General features: G+C 39.6%; 2 protein-coding genes across 7 annotated transcripts; one reads left to right on the plus strand and one right to left on the minus strand.

Annotated features, from left to right (window-relative positions):
• Positions 1 to 51: 51 nt before the first annotated feature.
• On the plus strand, positions 52 to 8,168 carry ddb2 (damage-specific DNA binding protein 2). 3 transcript variants are annotated; one of them, XM_023839821.2, is made up of 11 exons: positions 52 to 390; positions 670 to 850; positions 1,169 to 1,284; positions 1,630 to 1,821; positions 4,177 to 4,322; positions 4,928 to 5,027; positions 5,163 to 5,340; positions 6,025 to 6,170; positions 6,630 to 6,785; positions 7,531 to 7,576; positions 7,692 to 8,168. In XM_023839821.2, the coding sequence occupies exons 2-11, from the start codon at positions 700 to 702 to the stop codon at positions 7,952 to 7,954; spliced, it is 1,494 nt and encodes a 497-aa protein (XP_023695589.1). In that variant the 5' UTR covers positions 52 to 390; positions 670 to 699; the 3' UTR covers positions 7,955 to 8,168. The 3 variants fall into 3 exon arrangements, with proteins under 3 accessions (XP_023695589.1, XP_023695590.1, XP_023695591.1); XM_023839822.2 differs by having other exon boundaries at positions 52 to 350; XM_023839823.2 differs by having other exon boundaries at positions 52 to 343.
• A 433-nt stretch (positions 8,169 to 8,601) lies between these two features.
• On the minus strand, positions 8,602 to 21,353 carry LOC111858236 (lysosomal acid phosphatase). Of its 4 annotated transcripts, XR_002841542.2 has the most exons (12): positions 21,121 to 21,353; positions 18,835 to 18,930; positions 18,648 to 18,734; positions 17,819 to 17,971; positions 16,647 to 16,745; positions 16,452 to 16,541; positions 16,181 to 16,313; positions 15,544 to 15,632; positions 14,095 to 14,201; positions 13,491 to 13,666; positions 12,031 to 12,242; positions 8,602 to 9,212 (listed from the first exon to the last, which is right to left on the minus strand). XR_002841542.2 is itself a non-coding variant. In XM_023839830.2 (11 exons), exons 3-11 carry the CDS (start codon positions 18,726 to 18,728, stop codon positions 12,106 to 12,108), a joined length of 1,065 nt encoding a protein of 354 aa, XP_023695598.1. In that variant the 5' UTR covers positions 18,729 to 18,734; positions 18,835 to 18,930; positions 20,975 to 21,070; the 3' UTR covers positions 11,837 to 12,105. The 4 variants fall into 4 exon arrangements, 3 of the variants coding, with proteins under 3 accessions (XP_023695598.1, XP_072574381.1, XP_023695594.1); XM_023839830.2 differs by lacking the exons at positions 8,602 to 9,212; positions 21,121 to 21,353 and adding an exon at positions 20,975 to 21,070 and having other exon boundaries at positions 11,837 to 12,242; XM_072718280.1 differs by lacking the exons at positions 8,602 to 9,212; positions 21,121 to 21,353 and adding an exon at positions 20,718 to 20,736 and having other exon boundaries at positions 11,837 to 12,242.
• Positions 21,354 to 21,599: the final 246 nt, after the last annotated feature.

A 21,599-nucleotide genomic window follows, 5' to 3' on the forward strand; every position in this document is an offset into this window, starting at 1 on the left:
TATTTTGCAGTCACATTGCAATGACACAGCATAAATATGATATTCTCTTACGTGTAATGAAAAGATGGGGCAGAACGAAACTTCCGTAATGTGACGTCATTAGAAATTGCCCAAAATGACACGCGAGTGAGTGTTTTCTCAATACCAAGAAAGCAAACATCGTACTTGGGGCGCAATGAATTATGGGATTGAAACCGGTGCATCCTTGACATTTCGGGCGGGGAAAGAACGACATCCGGGGATTTTTACCGTCCTCTGTACATCTGTTCTTGAGTATTGGAACTGATTTTCGGCAATAGAAGATGACGTAAAAACAGAAGAACACAAGTACGGTCAAGTACGGGTAAGAGGTATTTATGCAACATTTTGTTATGGGCTACAGATGTTTAGGTAATGTATGACGTTTTTGTTGCTTAAAAATAGTGAGCGTGCATTACAGGTTGAGACAGAAAGTGGCCTGAAACACCACTTTAAGTAAAATCAGAGTTTCACTCATCAGAAGCAAGATTTTTGTTTTATGTATTTTAAGTTTGACTTTCGTATAGTCTCATGCATCATAGTTACGTGCGCTGTGAATTATACACGTTACGGGTGAACATTTGAAATTAAAAAGGTATTGCGCAGTATGTTTTTATTTTTTTGTAATTTATGTATTATGTTGTCATTTAGTAAAGCAAAGTGAATGTAAGCAGTGTGAAAATGGCGAAGAATTGTATGAATGGTGCCACTTTACGTGATGGAAATCGTTCAGTCGTTCATAATGGTAGAAAACGAAAAGAAGAAGCAACGGAGGTAACACTTTCTAAAAAGTCGAGAAGGAAGAAAGAGGGGACTGCCTCAGGGAAAACAGGTGAGAACTAATATCTGTTTTGTATATGTAGTCGAAGTAGTTTAACAGTGGAGAGGAGTCGCCATGATATATCTCTGCAGTCCAAGTAAAAACCAATTTGTACGAAGCTGAAACATACGCAGCCCATAAAGGTTTGGGAGATATTTTTAAATGGTTTCGCGTTCCTTCCGTCTTTCCATTCCCTGACAAAACATTCACGTTTCTCCACAAATGCCTTTTGGGTCACGAGGGCAGGTAAACATTTTGCAAGGCAAATGGGCTCTATAGTAACGAAATAAAGAAAACCATCAACGTTGCATGTTTTGTAATCGGTTTCAGAACGCAACCTACAAGAAGAGAACAGCTCGGGGATTAAAAAATACAAGCATTCCAGTATTGTGCATTATATATACAGGAGTACTCTGGGACAGAATATCTACCCACAAATGCGACAGGTAATTGTAAGACGCAATGCTTGTATGCCCACCCAGCCTAAAGTGCGTAAATTTGACTTCACATGCAAGAATGATTGTAAGATGCTAGGAATTCCGATCTTCAATAGATTACAAAATTGGTAAAGTCCTTATATAAGTGTTAAACTTCAGTCTATTTTATTTTGAGTTAAGGCAAGTTTACTCAAGGGTGATGATGAACTGTAGATTCTTTACGGGGGGGGGGGACTTAGTTTTTCAAACCTTTGGATTGAACTGGAGAGCAGTATTTAGTATTTTATATACTTATATGCATATATATTTGCATCGGACAGTATTTAGGTAATATTTTCCCCCTTTCTCTCCAAGTGTCTCCAGGAACCTTTCTTACACTCTCTAAGCTCTTATCACATCGTCCAAACAGCAAGCCCCTTCGACCGAAGAATCACCTGTCTGGAATGGCACCCCAAGCAACCCAGCACCTTAGTTGTGGCCTCCAAGGGAGGAGACATCATCTTGGGGGATTATAGATTTCAGAAGATGTCTTGCATTATTGAAGGGGCAAGTAACCTATAGTGTGCACTTCTCTTGTGAAGACAATATTAAAATGTCTGACTTCAGGCTGATTTCTGTTTTGGTTTAGAGTAGTAGTAGTAGTACTTTATTGATCCCGAAGGAAATTCAGAAAGTTACTGCAGCACACACAAAAAGTGACATCAGTGTTCATATGCAAAAGAGACAAAGCACAATACAAAAGACACAATACAATAATACTAGATTGCAGTGTGCAAAATAAAGTGTGCAAACATTTAAATTTGATACTATTTTAGTGGGTTGGCGACTTATTCTAGAGACACATAATCCAGATGGTAGTTAAGATTAAACCTTCTCCTGCGCTGCATCATTCACCACTTGGCTTCAGTCTTAGCGTGGGTTCAAATTTGACATCTTTGCTACCCAACAAGTGATAGTCTTCCTACTAGTGACTACTAGCTGCTCATAGTCAGTGGTAGGAGTTGCACCACTCCTGCTGCTTGCATTATGCCCTCTAGCATAATGCAGTGTGAAGAAGAGCAGCAGATTTGTAGGGAAAAACATGATAGAGTCATTAGTAGGGCTGAACGATTTAGGGAAAATATATAATTTTTCTGACATATTGCAATTTGACATGATATAATAAAAAAAAAAATATAGCAACAGAATCAATATTTTAACATTTTTGTGAGAATGGCATATGAGGAGCATGGCACCTCTGTCACACAGGGAGGTTGGCATTAAACTATAAAACTATTCTCACAACAGTTTTATGCCCTGGGTCAGACGTGCTGTATAATGCATATCCTAAATCGAGCCCTTTACCATTTGCTAATCGCGTTGTTTCTAATTGCGATTTTGATTTGAAATCAATTAGGGCGCTTTTCCACCGCACAAAGTACGGTACTTTCGGTACGGTACTTTCGCTTTTCCATTGACTTCCGGCCGAGTACCAGTACCGAAATCTCGAGTACCGAAAGTGCCAAACCAGGGTACTTTGGGGTACTACTTCGGTACTTTGGGGTGGGACTTGCAAACGTATTTGCTGTCGATTGGTTATGCAAATAGCCTGCCGCTGAAACACAAAATACCGCCATCTTTTGAAACACACAGCGAACAGAGCGATTACAGCGAGAAACAAAATATAAACAAGTAAAATGGAAGGATGGACAAACGAGGAAACACGGGCTTTAATCGCTATATGGTCGGATGAACATATCCAGTGGGATTTGGATGGCACGACTCAAAATAAAGTTTTTCCCGTTCCGGGCAATTCAGTTTCCCCTGTCGCGAGCTAATTTGTACACGGATTCGCTGTTGTTTTCATGTCTTTTTACGAAGCTCTTGAGGTAAACAAGCCATGCCTTTTCTATGTTTTTTGTTGTTACAGATAATAAATGAAATTACTTAATTCGCTGGATAGAGATATTTCTTGATGAAAATGGTATAGTATTGCTTATAAGACTATATTATGCGTGACGATGTACTGTATTCACGTGTAATAATGTACCTGAGTTATTTTCAGACATTTCACATACCTCTTTGCTTTAATATTAGGGGAAACATTATTTCCTGATAGACAGGAGAAACATAGGGAACCTGAATTGCCCGGAACACCGTAGTACCAAGCCGCATCTAAGAAATGTGGCACACGCGAAACACCGAACAATGCCGCTTGAAAATCAAAAAACATAAATAATTTGTTTACTTTCAAATGACTGAATTGGTAGTGATTAAGCTAATTCTTACTGCTTTGATCGGCTTAGCCAGAATAAGTGTACCTATGTAAATGTAATTGATGGCAGCATGATTTGGATTTTACGGAATCTTATACTGTGATAGAAGCTGACATAACAATAAACCGCATTTTCCAGCCTCAACTGTTAGTTTTAATTTTGGGCTGTCAGTCAGGGGCGGTCACTGATGACGTAATTTGGCCCCGGTACCATTTTTTACGCCAGTGGAAAACCAACATGAAAGAAGTACCAAACTTTCGGCACTTTATGAAAGTACCGAAAGTACGGTACCTAGTGCGGTGGAAAAACGCCCTAAGTCATTGATATGAATTATGGTTGATGATAACTGAATAATTTAAAAATAAAGTCTAATGTAATGAGTTAGATTTGGTCAACATATAATTGTTTGGACCTCAGATCTTTTCAATAATCCTGTTTCCCGTTCACAAGCTGCATGTCTACTCCTATAATTTTATGTGGTGCACTGAACAGAATAAATGCACCACAGATCTGATATCATAGGCGCCTCATTAACAACAAGAATTGCTTTAAAAAAATGTTTGAAAATGGTTTACTATCTGGCAATGTTTTATGTTGTTCATCCAGATGTGAAACTGAAGACCTATCCTGCTTGGTCTTTGTTTAGATGGGAGCTGGGGGTTCCATTACAGACATGAAGTTCAACCCTTTTAATCCCAACCAACTGTTTACTTCAACTGTTGCGGGAACCACCTCCCTTCAGGATCTAAGTGGGAGTACCATCAGAGTATATACCAGCACTGAAACATGGGAGTAAGAGGAAGCTGCAGTGTGTCGCTCACACAATTCATGTCATACGATTATTAGCCAAACTGTTCAGGAAAACAATTATTACAACCATTAGGCATTGTAGGAATCACTTGATCGAAGGTGCTATTTAGGCATAATTATTTTATTAAGGAAAAGTATTTTACTTGTTCTCAGCTATGTATATAAAATAGGTTAGGTTTTCACTTAATTTATCAGTATACTGGGAGTGAGCAACATTGATGATTGAATCACAAACTGGGCGATTGTAGAACTGATGATTCTCCTAAGTAAATTACGGGCATTAACAAGCACCATAAAATAATGCATGAATTAGTATGGTTAGTTAGCAAAAATATTCAGTTTAATCCCTGAGAAGACACTTTGAAATGTAGTTGCAATATAAAAAATCTGCACTGATTTCACAAAAGCTTAAATCTGTATAAATGAAAAAAAATGTTACTTCAGTCATGTGACACTGAAGTGTGATTAAACGGAGAAATAGTCTTTGAACGACTCAAAGACTAAGCTATCAAAACACAACCTGACATTTTGTGAACTTTTGTTTCCATATTATTTATGAATGGCTTTCTATCTGGTGTCCTCTACAGCTGCTGGTACTGTAGTGTGGATGTGTCCCACAGCCGACAGGTGGTAGCAACTGGCGACAACGTAGGACGAATTTTACTTCTCGATATCAATGGCCAAGAGGTAATTGGAATTGCAGTGCAGCACTGCGGTCTGCCTAGCAATGATGGTAATAACTGTATGGCCCAGTCAAATCCTGTCTTTACTCAGGCAGCACATACAGACTTCACTCACTGGTTCTTACACTGCTTTTTGTAGCTGTGGAACCAGAAGCTTCATAAAGCCAAAGTAACTCATGTGGAATTCAGCCCATGCTGTGACTGGCTGTTGGCCACAGCATCTGTGGACCACACAGTTAAACTCTGGGATCTAAGGAACATCAAGGACAAGAGCAGCTTCCTGTATAACATGCCCCATAACAAGGCTGTCAATTCCGGTAAGCTGGAAAGTTTCAGCTGTCTGTTAATGGCATGCACAAGTTCAGTTTATGCATTGAGTGCTTTTAGGTACTGCTCTACTTTTTATAACAGAAGTTTTTAATTAAGTCGTGTCCTGTCAAAATGCTTATTATGCTTCCTTGCTTCACAATGGATTTACTAAGAGTTGCTTCTGCAAAAGTCAAAACATGCTGGTAAACAAAAGGTTTGGGTTAAAATTAGAGCCACCTTACAGGTTTTTGCTTCTTTCCCCCCCATTACTGACATTCATTAAGCTCCACACACAAACCATTATTTAGTTGGAAAAAGCAAAAACAAGCCGTTACTATTGTCATGGACAACACTGTAGAATCACTGGTAATGCTGTAGGTTTCAAGTAAAATATACAAATAATATATAAAAAAAAAAAAAAACTGGGTGTGATAATGGCAAATAAAATGCTAGATGCAAGCAGAGGAGGAAATTTCAGATCCAGAAAGTAAAAAATCCAGACCAAGATTTTTGAGTACTTTGAGTGTGACTCTTTATGCTCAACTGGTTAGTTGAAACAAAATCCTGGTCTGGATTTGTATTTTCTGAACCTGAAATTTCCACCTCTGGAATTTTGTCAGTTTAATCAGCCTCACAGTCTCTTACAGTCTTTACTATCTGCCCTACCTTTTTGCACATTCCATCTGAAACAGCCTGTTTCAACCCCTCTGATGGCTCCAAGCTGCTCACCACCGATCAGTACGACCAGATTCGGGTCTACGACTCATGTAACTGGTCCGAACCGCAGACTGTCATCACCCACCCACACAGACAGTTTCAGCACCTCACGCCCATCAAGGTCAGTGGCACTCTAGAAGGCCTTTAACAGAGGACATATGGGAGGGGAGCACACTGGGTCAATATACCGGCTTTACCATGACTTCCTGGAAAAGGGGGTGTGAACCAAAATGGAGGACATTTGTAAGTCTAGATTTTGTCTGCTTGTCTGTCATGTTGTCTTTGAATTATGATATTGTTACTTAGTAGGCACTATCATCCAAAGTATTTTGCACATTTATACATCCAGATCAGTCTCAACTGTTGGATCATAAAGTGGGTCGACAACTTTTCCAGTCATTTTCCACCTTGAAATGCGGGTCTTGAGACTAAAACAGTGAGACTAGATTATTTCACTGGAGAATATCAGGTTAATTACTTATCTCAAGGGCTCCTGCTACAACTCAAAAAAGAAATGAGTTAGATCCTCACACCCCACATTTTCAAGCTTTGTCAACGCTCCATTCACACTTTCCTTTAGGCCACCTGGCACCCCCTCTATGATCTTATCGTGGCTGGGCGATACCCGGACAAGCGCGTCTGTCCTGGCGAGCTGAGGACCATTGATATCTTCACTCCCAGCTCAGGGACGCTGGTCTGCCAACTGAACGACCCCAGTGCACCTGGTATCATATCTGTGAGTGCAGTTCTTCTTCAGTTTGTGTGCACCAGTACAGATCAAACGGCATTAATTCTTAGATGGTCGCAATTTGAATGTGGTTTACTGTATGTCAGTAAAAATCCTAGCCTATAGATGTAATACACAGTAGGTTGGGATAAAGTGAATATTATCTGTACTGTTGGTACAGTTTTTATTCTGTTGTTTTTTAATTTTGCTGCTCTTATCTTGTACTGTCCACTTTTGTGCCATGACAATGCAAATTTCCCACTTGTGGGACTAATAAAGGATTATCTAACCTAATCTGCTTTTCCAGAACACTGATGTTCAATAACTATCAGTTAAAACAAGCCTTAAGCAATATGGACATATATGGTACTCCGGTTTCCCCGTAGAATCCAAAAATATGCTAAGGTGAATTGGAATTACCAAATGATCCATAGGTTGGAATGGCTTGTGAGCATGTCCTGTGAGCATGTCCTGTGATGGGTTGGGACCCCATTCTGGGTTGTGCCTGTAGCCTCCAGGATAGGCTCCCGACCGCCTGTGACCCTGAGTAAGACAAGTGGTTTCAGGGAATGAATGAATGGATGGAATAATAATTTGGTAGACTAAAGTAGCACTTTTGAAGCGTAAAATCAATAGATTTCCCTACATGGAATCATCAGAAGAGGAGAGTGAAATGGTTGGGATTTACATCCCTGTTTCTTTGTTTGAAATTGGTGTAGTGTTTTATAAAAATTTTTATTTTTTTTTTTAACAGATTAACAAATTCAACTCCATGGGCAACGTGCTGGGATCAGGAATGGGTAACGTGTGCTCATGCATATACTGCCAAATTATTAGTTAAAAGTTGAAAGTTTCAGTATTTAAATCATATTTGATTTGTTCCTGAACTGGTTGCATGTCCTTGCTGAATCCTAGGCTTTCATATCCTTATCTGGGAGGAGGAGATGAGCTGTGAGGAAAACAGATGCGCGAACACAGGTGACGACCCCGGCCCAGGTGATGACCCCAGCCCAGGTGACAGCCATTCAAGGACCCGGTCTGGGAATCGGCAGCGGCATAGTAGGGATTCATTTGGAAAGGCAGACAAAGCTAAGATGGAGAAAAAACTGGAGTCACAGGGGTCCAAGAGTAAAACCACAGCTAAAGATAGATGCCATCAGAAAGCAAGGAAGAAATGAGATTAACGGTGCCTGTTTAATACTTCTGTTTCATACAGCCACGGAGCTTTAGGCTACTCAAACGCTATCTGCAGACCATTAATGTGGGCAGCATGCAATGTTTCAAGTATGTTAAGTTTACATTTTTCCACATTTTGTATTACCTAAATGTTAAGAATATTTTGTTTGACAAATTGAACAGCAAGTTTTGTATATAAATTTTTTTCCCAAGAAATTGAATGTTTGAGAGTATTGTCTGACTCGACTGCAATTTTTGGCACAAAAAAGTCCTCAATCTCAGAAGAGGACCACAATATGCTTGAGTAAGGTATGAGGTTATTTGATGATACTGTATGCCCCCCCTGTCTGCAGGGACCCCCCGATAGTCCCCATTTTTGTTCCCTCCCAGCTCCCAACAGAGGAAGCAAAAACATGGACTGTCTGGGGAAAGACTGCTCTATAGGATGCTTATTAGAAAGGCTACCTGGAGATTTTGCAGAGGGAAAGCTGCAGAGTGACTAAGGAAAATCTCTAGCATGACCTCAGGTCACCTTTAGTTACCACCACAGGCACACACTCAGATGCATAGCACACAAGTTATATTCCCACCTGAGTTGGAATATACTGTAACTTGGTCAGGTGGAGCCTTGCAGAAGAAACTACTACGGTTTCAGAACAGACATTTTATTGCAACTTTTACTTTCCCTTACAGAACAGCCTTATAATTTAAAAAATCACTTAAACATTTAACATTGAAAATAACTTTCCCCACATATTTTGGACCGTAGCATTCTATGGGTAAATACTTGGCTTTGAGAAACTACTATCTGAGACTTTATTTCACAAGGGCCTTTAAACAAAAAGCAATGCCGAAAGAGTGCAGCCAATCAGCCGCTTGGCCTGCCGGTGGGCTAAACATTTCCCTTTAGATTCACAAAATTGTTTTATACAGTATTCAGTCTTACAACTCAAAGGAAGATGTAGCTAGGTCAAAAAGTCTTTAGCTGTATGCTTGGAATTACGTTTTCCCATACCAAATAAGGCATTTTAAGGATTTTTTTAAGAGAGGAGTATTTCAATATACTGCTAAGGTATTATTGCAGTTCTCATGGTTACCATTACAGGTATTTCAATTCACAACCCCTCCCCCACTCTACTGAAGAATACAATTTTCCCCACCCTTAAAAAGTATAATTAGTAAACGTTGAGTGGAAAAAAACAGCAGTCTTCTAATTGTTGCTAAAACCTGGTGGACCCTGGTCAATATAGTCCTGTGCACCTGCGCAAGAATGAATCAAAGTGGTAAACAAGTTTATAACAAGTATGACCATTAGCTATCACATTTACGTATGAGTGATAAGGCATTATTGAGATCAGCAATAGACAACTGCATTTAGTAATCCCAACTGGCTGCTTTACAATGGCAACATACAATCACATCAGTGCACAATACATTTAATCCACCAAGTAATAGAGTTGTCAATTTGTAGTGAACAGGACGTTATGAATGAAAACCATCTTATCTGACCATTTTCCTGTGGCTTGCAGTTAGCAACTAGTATGCAGAACAAACCAGTTCTAAGAAGCAAAGGGAAGAAAATCCAGAGATAATCCAGTCAATGGAACCTGCTCTGATTTAAAAGGACGGAACCATAGGCAACTTCCTTGCTTAAAATCTAGTTCAAGTAAAAGTTTGAATATGCCAGACATACCTGCAAATTGCCTGAATGAAAATGTAAAAATATTGCTTCAAATACAGTGGTACCTCGATTCTCAAAACTCACTAGAACTCGAATTTCTTGAAAGTCGAACAAACCAGTTTGACCTAGAACTCAATCTTAATATCAGAAGTCGAACTGTGAACGCTGACCTAATATAAATTGTACGCGCCAGGAAATGAGTCATACTACGATGCAATTCTTACTTGAATGCCTTCTTCACAGACTGGACGATTAACCAAATAAAGCAGCGCAACATTACAGTAACTAACAATAAATAAACCACTAACTTACGTGTACTATTAGAGCATTTATGTCATTTCTTTACATTTTATTTTACCAGGTAAATTAACTGAAAACCATTTCTCACTGCTTTACGTGATATTCGGGAGAAATAGCAGATTACGCATCGGAACTGCCTGGGATACAAACGTCATGCGTGTAACTAAACTCTTCAGCCAATAAGGGCAAAGGTGTGTCGTCACGGAGGCAGTTCCAGTTTGTGCAGCCGGGTGAGAGGTCGCAATGCATCTAACCGTAATGCATTGTGTCAGGATCAGAATGCATTGCTTTAAGCCAGCGCTATAAGCAAGTCGAACGCACCCAATGGACGGACTAGGGAAACAAACTGAAACGCGGACTTAATACAGAGGACTAATGACAACAACCAGAAACAGCTGATCACATTGGGATCCCACACGAGGTTAACGAGGGGGCGTGGCACACGGAAGGAGCGGACTATCGAGGTAGGATTATTATTTCTTATGGGAAAAATTCGATCAGAACTCGAACTTCTTAGGATTCGATCCAGAGCCCAGAATGAATTAAGTTCGAGAACTGAGGTACCACTGTACATTAAAACACTGGTTGTTCCAGGCTGGTAACACTTTACATTAACTGCACCTTCATAATGCCCTTAAAATGCATTCACAGAACATTCAGTGCACCTTCATAATGCATTCATAGAACATTCATAACATCCTAATGTACTTTAACAGCTTTAATATACATCAATAAACGTATGATTAATAACAGTTATAAGATTGTTTATGTATATTAAAGCTTTTAGGGTACGTTTAGATGTTAAGGTATATTTAGATGCTGCTTATGAATGTTCTATGAATGCATTATGAAGGTGCAATTAATGTGAAGCGTTACCAATGTTTTTGATGCAATTTTACACCAACCTCATCCTACAGTCAGTCCCTTAATATTAATTATGAGAATCTGATGGAAGTATCCCTTTACAATACCGCCAATTCTGATTTAAAGTAGACACCCCCCTTGGTATAGAATATAAAATTAATTTCTCAAAAACTTCATAAAGGAAGGTCAAATCAAAAAAAATAAGTGACTTATTCCTGAGCTTCATACATGTCAAATCATAAATTTAAAATTACTACCAACAAACCATAAAATGATGCCATACTATTCTTAAACATAGAAGTATTTTAATATTACCCTCCTTGTAATTAATGTACGTCCAGCAATAATGGGGGCAGGGAAAACATATAATAATTGGTCTACATGGGTACAGATGAGAAACTTTGAAAATATGATGGATTTTGCGGTCACGTCTGACTGCCCAGTAATTCATGAAACACAAACAATTCAGAGGTATTCATTGTCATCTTGAATTGAGGCTTGTTGGGTTATTTTACAGTTACTAATCGCATGCCTTAGGGACATGACAATCTGCTACGGTCAAATTCAAGAATTTCCTTCTGGTATCAATATAGTGCATGTAACCTAAAACAAACAACAGAAGCTGCTCATTGTTTTAAGGCTGTTGCCTTTGCATTCTGTGATGCCACCTCTACTTTACATGCAGTCTCAAACTGCTCCAACTGATCTTTTGACCGTCAAAATGGTTGGTACAGTTCATTAAAGCCAACATCCGTAAGAGAAACATTTACACACCAAGGGATACTTGTAAACTCTTAATGGGAAAACCGCACAGGTACATATTGCCTTAAAATAAGTATTAAAACTGTAAAACATTAAGGACATGTGCAATTAATTCATTGTCCCAGTAAACTTGGCTAACAACAGAGAGCAGACTCTAGACCAGGGGTCTCCAACTCCGGTCCTGGAGAGCTACTATCCAGTAGGTTTTCTATCCTACTTGGCTTCTGATGAGACACACCTGTTCCTGGTATTTACCTGAGAACAGGTGTGGCTCATCAGAAGCTGGGTATGAGAGAAAACCTACTGGACGGTAGCTCTCCAGGACCGGAGTTGGAGACCCCTGGTCTAGACCATCATCTGCATGCTTAGGAACATGGAAGTAAAAATCCCTGTTAATAAAACAAAATAATAAAAGAAAAAAAAAGTGAGTAAACTAGCATGGTTTTTATGTTTTTGATCCCAGAAACCAACCGTGAAAGTCAAGGAAGTTCAGAAATCTGCATCACTGTCCCAAGGGTCCAACTTCCCTAGCAGCTCAATTGACTGTCAGGAGTGGTCGTCCCCCTCATTGGTGACGCTGCTGTAGCCACTGGACTGGCCCTTCTGCCGGCACAGGACAGTGAGGAGCAGGGCGAAGAGAAGGAGGAGCAGGCATCCACACACAGTCAGCCCGATGATCATCTCTGGGCCAAGAGAAGCAGTGGAGATTAAGAAAATATCACCATTATCTTTTTAAATGTGTTTATGGAAACACTCACAGTGTTTCCTGTGGATCAAGAAATAGAGGTCTGACATGGAGGCAGTGTGTGTGTGTGTGTGTGCGTGTGTGTGTGTGTGTGTGTGGGGGGGGGGGGGTTACTACTGAGAAAAAAAGCAGATAATTGTATAAATTAATATAGGCCAATACAGAATTTGAGTGACAGATATAACTACATTTATTGGTTGTTAATTTAAGTCAGACAGTTTCCTCATCCCCAGTGCTTCACTGAACAGCATAACAGGCTGTGTGCAGTGCAGTTAGGCTGAGTCACGTACACAGTCTAACTGCACAGCCCAACTGTGTGTCTGACTCAGTCGAACTTAGCGTGTTTGTTGTAGGAAGCGAGTCTCTCCCGATGTGTAATCCCGTTTCACATACGATGCTCGTTAAAGTATCAGGGGAAAACAACATGGGATAGATACATTTTCATTCCTACACAGTCTTCCATAAGTAAAGTAACGGGTGTTGTGTACTCACAACTGATATCAGTGTAGTAAATAAAGTCCCCCCCCTTATCAAACGTGGTAATGTGTTACAATTTCGCATTCACACTGAAGCTGTGTCAGGCAGACACCACTAACGTTACCAGGCCGCCAGGGGACAAATTAACGGCTAGACCGTACGGTCTAGCTCCCATTCCCATACAACACCATAACGATAAAATCGCAATATACAGTGAAACACAAAGTCTTCAGATGCTTGCTCAATTCACTATACATGTTGCAAATTTATTGGATTCGTAACAAAAGTACGTTGACGAGCAATTCTTAACATATCTGCACACGTCATCTGCACAGACATTTTCTTTAATATTGACATTTTATAAAGCTCTTTCAGTTATATTCTGGCCATTTTGCTATTAATTGCAAAGGTGTTACTAATTAAAAAAAAACACTCAATGAGACTGCTTGTCAATGAACTTAACTCAAAACACCTCTTTAGAGCTATAATTTCATTTCAAGTAGTAATAAATTGATACCCAATGTTTTACTATTATTAACTGCTAGTTTTCTGTAAGATTACAGTTGGTAATTACATTTGCAGTAGTTGTAGTTTAAGTGTGGGGCATTTTGGGACAAAAGCAGCATGAAGAGAATAGAAAACAAACTAAGACAATGTGTTCTTGGATAATGTAGAGTTTAGGATAAAAAAAATAAGTATTCAAATGTACCTGTGTCCTTCAGGTCAAAGGGCACCTGGCACTCCACCTTCCAATTCACAGGGATGACAGGTTTAGTGAGGCGGACAAAGTCCTCCAGGGGGCAGTACTGGTCACATCCCGGCAGGACCAGAGGGTAAGGCTCTTTGTTGGTGTCATTCCAGAAGAACATGGCAATGGAGAAAGACCTGAAGGCACAAAAATACACAGCTGGTTTCAATAGTCACAGAAGACACCTAAATGAACTTCTCAATGATGGACATTTCAGAATAGCTACACTTGGTGACAGTCATTAATTCTAATGAAACCCTAGATTTTATGACATTTCTAAGGCTAAACAGACTAATAAGACTAACACAGAATGTCATATTACTTTGCTATTTGTTTCATTACTCCTTTACTCGTTACTCCCGCAATGCTAGGTATGTACAATACGCTCTCAGTATTTGAAGGGTATTTGAATTCACCAGAATATTTATGCAAGGTTTACTGTAACAGACATTTGAAATAAGAGAAAACATTAAAGAACCAATTTCTGGCTCATATAACTAAAGCTTCATGGAACTACTTGAATTTAAGAAAATTCTATTGGGAATAATGGGACTGTCCTACCCACCCATTGTCTTCTTGAAACAACTCAAAAATGTGGCAGGAAGCGTAGGGTGGCTGTTTTCCACTGAAGACGTTTAAGGCCGACTGTAGTGCTACAATGGTTGTATCGTGCTGAAAAAAACACAATAAAGAAACACCTGTATTAGTTTGTACAAGTGTCACAGTTAACACTTAACTACTCTATGAATAAACACAGAGGTCGAATAACTTTTGCTCATGGGAATGGGAATTTAACAGAAATAAGGTTTGTTTTTGCAAAGAGAAATCTGTGAGGAATTATGTTCTTCCACATTTTAATGTTTTCAAATGCTGTGATACACATACAACATAGCTAATTCCACTTTTGTCATTTTAATTCCACTTTAAAAGACAAGGTCATCTTCAGGTCACTTTTTTTATGAATCTGCGATGCTGTTATGTGACAAATTAACTAGATGACAGTGAACAGTGTAACTCTTGCATTCCAGACAGTATATCATGGGAAAATTAGTTGCAGAAAAAAATGTGTACAGGAAACAAGCATGTATTTCCAGTGTAAATATACAGTCCACTTACCCCTTTTGGGGTAATAAGTTTTCTGATTCAGATTTAAAGACAGAGGGAGAGGGGAGAAGCGTCCACTGCTATATGCAACTGCTCTGTATACCAAGCAGAGCTGGACTAGCTGTCTGACGTACTAGACATTCTTCTAGGAGATACCATCAGTTCGTGAATCGGCAAATTTTTCCATGGGGGAGGAAGCCCCTCAAAAAAATTCATGAGGGACCCAGAAGTACAGGGCCAATTTTTAATCCCAGTCCAGTCCAGTACTGATACAAATGCTAATAATTATTCATGATCTTGGACAGTTGAACGCAACAGGTTTTCCAGCCCGGTTCTGAACTACCAGACTTGCCTTGACTCAACCTTCTAGACCTTTACTGGCACAATAAGTGGAAAAATATAGTTAATTCACCCAAGACTGTACCTGCACAATCCTATTAACAAACAAGGAGGGAGCTCAGTTTTAAGTGTATAAAGCAGACAGGTAAAATGGGACTGAACCCATTAAAAAAAATCTATGTGCTCACATCATTTGCTTTGTCTCAAGTCCAGTTGAGTTGATTCTTGGTACCACTAACAAACCAAGATAGGTTTCTGAGGTAAGCAGTGTGTGTCATTTGTGTGACATATGCTTTCTTCGTGCTATGTGTCATTTCCAATGTGTTATGGTGGTAAATGATGTTTGATTACACTTCCGTCAGAGGTTCTTGGGCTTGATACAGGAAGTTGTAATAAATTCAGAAGACTAACAGACCTCCTCGCATGAACCTCTTTAATAAACCTCAGGCGGGGGTGTAGGGGACTGAGGAAAAGATCTGGAAGTAATAAGATGGACTGGGCCATTTTACTGTTCTTTTAAAAAACAAAAAAAAAGATGTGATGAAGGTTTCCACCGAATGAGCTGCCTTACCGCTGAGTACATTATCATCTTTAGTGGCTGATGGGACGCATTGGCTGCAACTGCTGAAATATTCTTCAAAATTTGATCAAGCAGGACACCTAGGAAGCAACAAGTGACAAAGAGGGCAAGAATCCACATTTGCACATCAAGGCAATTCGACATTTTTATGTAGAAACAAACTGAAGGATTACTGGAATCAGCATAATGCCATGTGAAGCAGTAACTTTTTTGATGGACTAATTAGTCATTAGTAAATTGCCAAATTAGTAGGAAAATCTAATTTTATTCCAATTTACAGAAAAATCTAATTTTACTGACCATGCCTATTAAAACAAGATAGGACTTGATAGGATTGGGCTGTTCAAGAGCTAGTAAGATGGCCTGTTTGACTACTAAATCTTTGTGGGAGCCTGATTGTTCTTGTTTCAGGATTCCAAGTCCAATGTTTAAACATTCCTGTTTATTCATTCCCTCCTCAATCAGCACAAATACTCAGATTTTTTTATGTTGCTAATATGATAGTGTGGTTTGTGGTCAAGTTCTTGAGGAACATCATCCATTGCACAAAACAGCATTTTTAGAAAAGTTAAACATCTATTGCATTTCTCTTAGCAGCTACAGTGTAGACTTCCTCTCACGTGATTACCTCCTTGAAGCCGACACTTCTCCTCCCTCTTATAGAGTTCAAACAGGATCCTGAAGCCAAAGTCTTTGAGTTCACCAAGTTTGTCCATGACCTCTGGTGTTACCCATGGAGGAAGTGTGAGGTTGTGTTTAGCCTGAAAATAAAAACAAGTAACCCATGCAATGTACCTCTGGGACGAAAAAAAAAATTACAGATGGAGCTCAGACAGAAAAGGAAATTAAATGTTATGAAGGCCATATGATAGAAAGCCTTTAAAGGCCTCATTACTCACCTCACAGAACAATGTGTCATGGACACCCCACACAGATTCTATGGTGGCCTGCTCCAAGCCAGTCTTGTTCCGCACCATTGCCAAAAAATCCTGACCCAGACAGAGTTCAAGGTGTAAGACCCATGTAGTTCATGACAGGATTCCAGGTAACATGTGTTCATGATGAACTGCAGTACAATGAGATGGGGCACCTACTCTATAGGTATTGGTCATATTGATAAAGACATCCGTTTTCTTGGTTTCATTCATTAAGCGCTCATACTTCTGGCAGTCATGCAGGGGGAATGAGAGCAGCTGTGAGAAAACATGAAGAACATTTCAGAGCGCAAACACCATCAGGTGTGTAGTTGCAATGCTGATTATTCTGTATATAAAGACCATTGTCACGGGAGGCTTCTGTCAATAGGACATCAACAGGATGACAAGAACAGCAAACCCGAATTGCTCTATAGTTGATTTTTTTTTTACATTAAAGCAGAATTCTCACCACAGTACTTATGACCAGCCTATCTGGTTAATAAGATTTCTCTCATGATGGTAAAAGTTATACAAAGTGCTAAGAAACTGCAAACTACTCTAAGCTCAACATCAAACATAGTTTATTGTACAACAGATCACTGCATTTTGATCTAAAATACTGTTTGAATTTACCCCATAAAATGTTTCCTGCTTGCATGTCGGTTCCTGACAGAGTGTGCATGTGTCATGAATCAAGTGACCGCGAGTTCTCTCACAAGAGTTATTTATAAATGTCTGCCTCCCCGTCCTCCATAGGCTCACATCCATGTGGATTTTAACACTACTGACCACCTGCACTTTCACAAATTCCTCACCAGTCTCCATCCAAATTGGCAACATGTGCCTTATGAGAATAATTTCGCTTTGTGTTTGTGTTGCTCGTTTCCACTTCCCCCCGTTCTCCTTTTTTTGCCGAGAAGGGACACTGTTGCCTGTGTCACCATAATCTGCGCCTCAGTCTAACCAGCCTTCCCACAGAGCGCTAGACAACATAACCTATTATAGGAAGTTGAGAGGCAACCATTACGCATTACAAGGCTAAACGTTATTGAACAGACCCTTTATCATTGTTGCTCAGCATCAACTAAACTTTCCACCAGAATTCCTCTCATTAATGCAGAAACATCTTCTGAAGCTCATGAAGTCAACATTGTTTGTGGACACAAAAGCAGCAGACTACGATTTTCACCTCCTGCTGTCATCCAGGGCAATATACAGTATTCAGTTTACCCACAAACTGTCAAAGCTCTTGTCAACAGATACAACAGCACGGCATGAAGCAAAATCCCTCCTGAGGGAAATTGCTACATACCTAATAAGCCGTCCGAACCCCTGAGAGACATACAAACCCTCTCTTCTCCTTGTGGTACTGTATGGACAGGGATGGGCTGCCAGGCAAGACTGGCGTTGAAGATTTGAGCCCCCTTAGGTGGGTACAGGCCGGCCAGGTGTGCCTCTGCACTCATCAGAGTCCGGTCATAATCTGTACTCCGCACCATGATCTACAGCACAAACGCAGAGAAAAATAAGTACCTGGTCCAGGTAAGCAGATAAGGGTCATAATTAATCCTTGTTGTAACTGAAAATACAAGATTACCTACAATTCATTATTAAAAAGCACTGGAGAAGCTCTTCTGTGTGTTAGTCTCAGTGCCTGTTCTGGTAGTTTCTCTGATGATTTGGAAAGTGCTTATTCAGTCAGCTGAAGACGTAAACTGGTGATTTTCAAATTACCATGCTGTAGCTGATTATTACATGGGACGACAAGCACTAATTTGCATGGGCAGTGGTTTATGATGACCAAATCACTTTTTTGTTTCAAATGAATTACCAAAGTGACACTAATAGCTTTCAAATGCACTTAACTAAAAAGTTCGAAGATGGCCAATATGTTATTGTTTGTTAAATGAGAACAACTTCTAAGGCTTCCCAATCAATGCAACATTGCTCATGCAAAACCAGTTTGTCTCCTCTGGGCCTTTTTGTCAGTCAACTGAGGCGGTACAGCATAGATCTAAAATAGCTTAATTTGTTTCATTGTTTGAAGTTTCAAGTATCCTTTCATTAAAATGAATGTCATTGCTAATTTAAGGAGCAGTTCATGCTTGCTTGACTTCATCCTTATAGAATTACCTATTCACAGTTTTGTTTAATTAAAGTAAAAAGAAAAAGTATGACCTCATGCCGATTGTATGTAGCATTTAGAAAACCATCGTAGCGCCGTCTGAGCCTCTGTCCCAACTGATAGTGCTGCCTCATTCCTTCCTGCGGGCACAAGAAATGTTACCAAAAGATGACACTTTTATAATGCCAAAAATATAAATCTTAAACCAATTCACAGCTACTTTACAGCAACCTAAAATACCTGCGTTAGTTGTCCGAAGCCTTGAGGCCAGGCGCTCTCCTGGTGGGGGTCAGTGGGGAAGGCTCTGACTGGTGAGCGATCGCCATGCCGATACAACTAGAGAAAACACAGATCCCATGGGCAGGTCATTTAAATGACACTTTATTGTCCCTTTCAAACACAGCCCTGTGACACCAAAATCCCCTCCAACCCCGCATTTAAAAAAATGATGCTGTCATTCCAAGAGAGACTTTCAGTCATATATATGAGTGCAACATCAAGAGCTGTGGTTTTACACTTTAAGTGATTACTCTCCCTTACCTGACAAAATGGACAAACGTCAAGAACAACTTATAAAACTACAGATCAGGCATAGTCACCAGGTCTGTAAAGTACCACGTTAGCAGCAGAAGCACTAACCCCCTGTAGACCGACAGCGGTCAACCTATCCACCCTTTGCCCCGTCAAAGCATCGGCGCTTAAAATGTGTGGTGCACGCATAAACATAACATTACGGTATCAGATCGCGTTTAGTAGAATGACACTCAGTTAAGAAAATGGTTCAAGATATATTGTCTTATGTATAAAGTACAGAATTTACTAAAATAAAATTACTTTCCCATAATGCAAAAAGCAAGTCGGGGTCTGAAAGGCAAAGTCCTAGGACACTTCCACACAAAATTTGGTCAACCTGTACAATAAAATGCACTTTGAATTGTATGGTTTTATCCACTTTTTTATCCATGGTTTTAAAAATAATCCTACACCGGTTACTGGTAATATTGTTCAATATCTTGGACATCTCCATTTGTCATCTGGATGGCACTGAATCCAAATTGTAACAGAGGAAAGCTTCAGAGATTACTTTCTCCAAAAACTGGGCACAGAATTGATAAGACCTCAAATCCAGAGAGAACACATTTGCAAGGCACATTCAGTGGAACGTGGCGCTTCTTGTGGTGTGTATATGCTTTGAATTTCTGTTCAACCGGGGTCATAATATCATTTCAATATTACACTGTACATAAATGTTGCCATTTCAATTTGTTTATTTCAAAACAATAAACATCAATAGCTCTGGAAACCTTGTCTCATTTATATTTGCTCAGGATTAAAGATATATTTCACCTATGTCTTGATTATTATTGATTTCTACACAAAAAAAAATCATGTTATCACGATAATGTTTGTTGATGCATTATGGGAAAATCGAGTTAAGAACTATCAAACTTGGCTTAAAAAACATGGATTTCAAAGTGCATTTACTTCAAAATGGTAAAAGTTAAATTTTATCTGGAAATATCTTGCCATTCATAAGGCATAAGACTTGTTTATACATTACTGAAAAATTCAGAAAAATGGCCTGTCTAACTTGACTCAAGCAATTACGGATTTCAAAGTGCATTTGAAAATGGTACAATAGAGAGTTGACCAAATTTTGCCTGTAAGTTGCGTTGGATTTGGCCTTTCAAACGGTATATGACTTTTTGCATTATGGGAGTAAGAATTTCATTTAATTTTAGCACATCCTGTACTTCATATAGGCTATGACAGTAAATATTAAACTGTTTTCATATGCGCGATTTTCCTAAACGGGATTTGATACCGTAATGTTAACTCTGCACTATATGTTCATTGGCAATTTACACTACAAACTATATAGAAAAACAAACGCAAACAAACTGCACTTTAGAAATTACAACATTCGCAAGACAGAAGTTTTAGAGAACTGAAACCTTATTAGCTGGCGAGTCAGCTAAAATTGGATAAACTGGAGAGTTTCCGCCGCCTCTTATGGACAGAACCGGAGGAATGGCAAGAGTAACTAGCGAGGATAACGAGCTATAGCTACATTTAGCGGACCTGCATTACTGTACCTCGGCGACTGGCTAACGCAAACATACCCAAGCTAGCTAATGCTCAGCGCGGGTTCCGAATCATTAGCTTAGCTACCATCGGCAAACGGCTAGAAAACAACCCACACAGCGTTACTGAACGTTTAACTAGTCAACTACGCGGCATGAGTAACAAACTTAGCAGACCGGTCTGCAGCAAGCCGGAATAAACAGAGATACATTGCAACACGGCGATGTTTCCCCACCAAATTCAGTAAGATACCAAACAAATATTTGTGTAATTTAGGTAGGGGGAGATGTATTACCAGTACAGGGAACACACAGTAAGCACACAGCTCCGTTTAATTTAGCCTGTTAGCGACGCATAGTAACCAGGAGCTCAGCTGTCGTCCGGGTTCATCCAAAATGCGGTGACACAAGAAGCGAAACCGCGGATATAAGATGGGCTTACCACGGTGACAAACACCCGAGTCCTCTCACCAGCCGCCGCATGTGAAATAACAACTATTATCAATAATTTCTGCAAAAACACAAGAGCCGTAGGGGAGGCACGGAGAGACGATATCTTCACCTCCATCACGGCACAAAGCCGGAAGAAAAGAGGACAGGCTGAGTGAGCAGTACAGCCTGCGAACCGGTTAATAATGAAACCGACGTGACCCAGTAAAACACATAAACTCACAGGGCATCTACTTGATAATGTGGCTCGAAAAACTAACAACGGTTGAGTATGAGTTAAGCAACGCATCCTGGATCAGTTCAATCATTTAATATTTCTCAAACAAGAAATCTATGCATGATTGTCAAAATGTAATTATATGCTCTTTATAAACAGGTGCTAAATTTAATTTATTAAGTAATATATGTCGCTTAGTTCCATTTTTTGAATAAATAATTCAAGTTTGTGACTTTTTGTCTTTGCTTTTCTAT

This window comes from Paramormyrops kingsleyae, chromosome 11 (assembly GCF_048594095.1).
Source record: "Paramormyrops kingsleyae isolate MSU_618 chromosome 11, PKINGS_0.4, whole genome shotgun sequence".
Lineage (NCBI taxonomy): Eukaryota > Metazoa > Chordata > Actinopteri > Osteoglossiformes > Mormyridae > Paramormyrops > Paramormyrops kingsleyae.

Bases quoted from the DNA above. Each gene is read 5' to 3' on its own strand.
- LOC111858236 (XM_023839826.2), bottom strand. From the start codon at position 21,246: ATGGAGGTGAAGATATCGTCTCTCCGTGCCTCCCCTACGGCTCTTGTG. The intron at 15,633-16,180 runs GTAATCACGTGA...GTTGCTTCCTAG, and splicing joins GAAGTGTCGGCTTCAAGGAG to GTGTCCTGCTTGATCAAATT. The intron at 14,202-15,543 runs GTAAGGCAGCTC...TGTTTTTTTCAG, and splicing joins AGATGATAATGTACTCAGCG to CACGATACAACCATTGTAGC.
- ddb2 (XM_023839821.2), top strand. From the start codon at position 700: ATGGCGAAGAATTGTATGAATGGTGCCACTTTACGTGATGGAAATCGT. The intron at 1,285-1,629 runs GTAATTGTAAGA...TTTCTCTCCAAG, and splicing joins TCTACCCACAAATGCGACAG to TGTCTCCAGGAACCTTTCTT. The intron at 7,577-7,691 runs GTAACGTGTGCT...GCTGAATCCTAG, and splicing joins CGTGCTGGGATCAGGAATGG to GCTTTCATATCCTTATCTGG.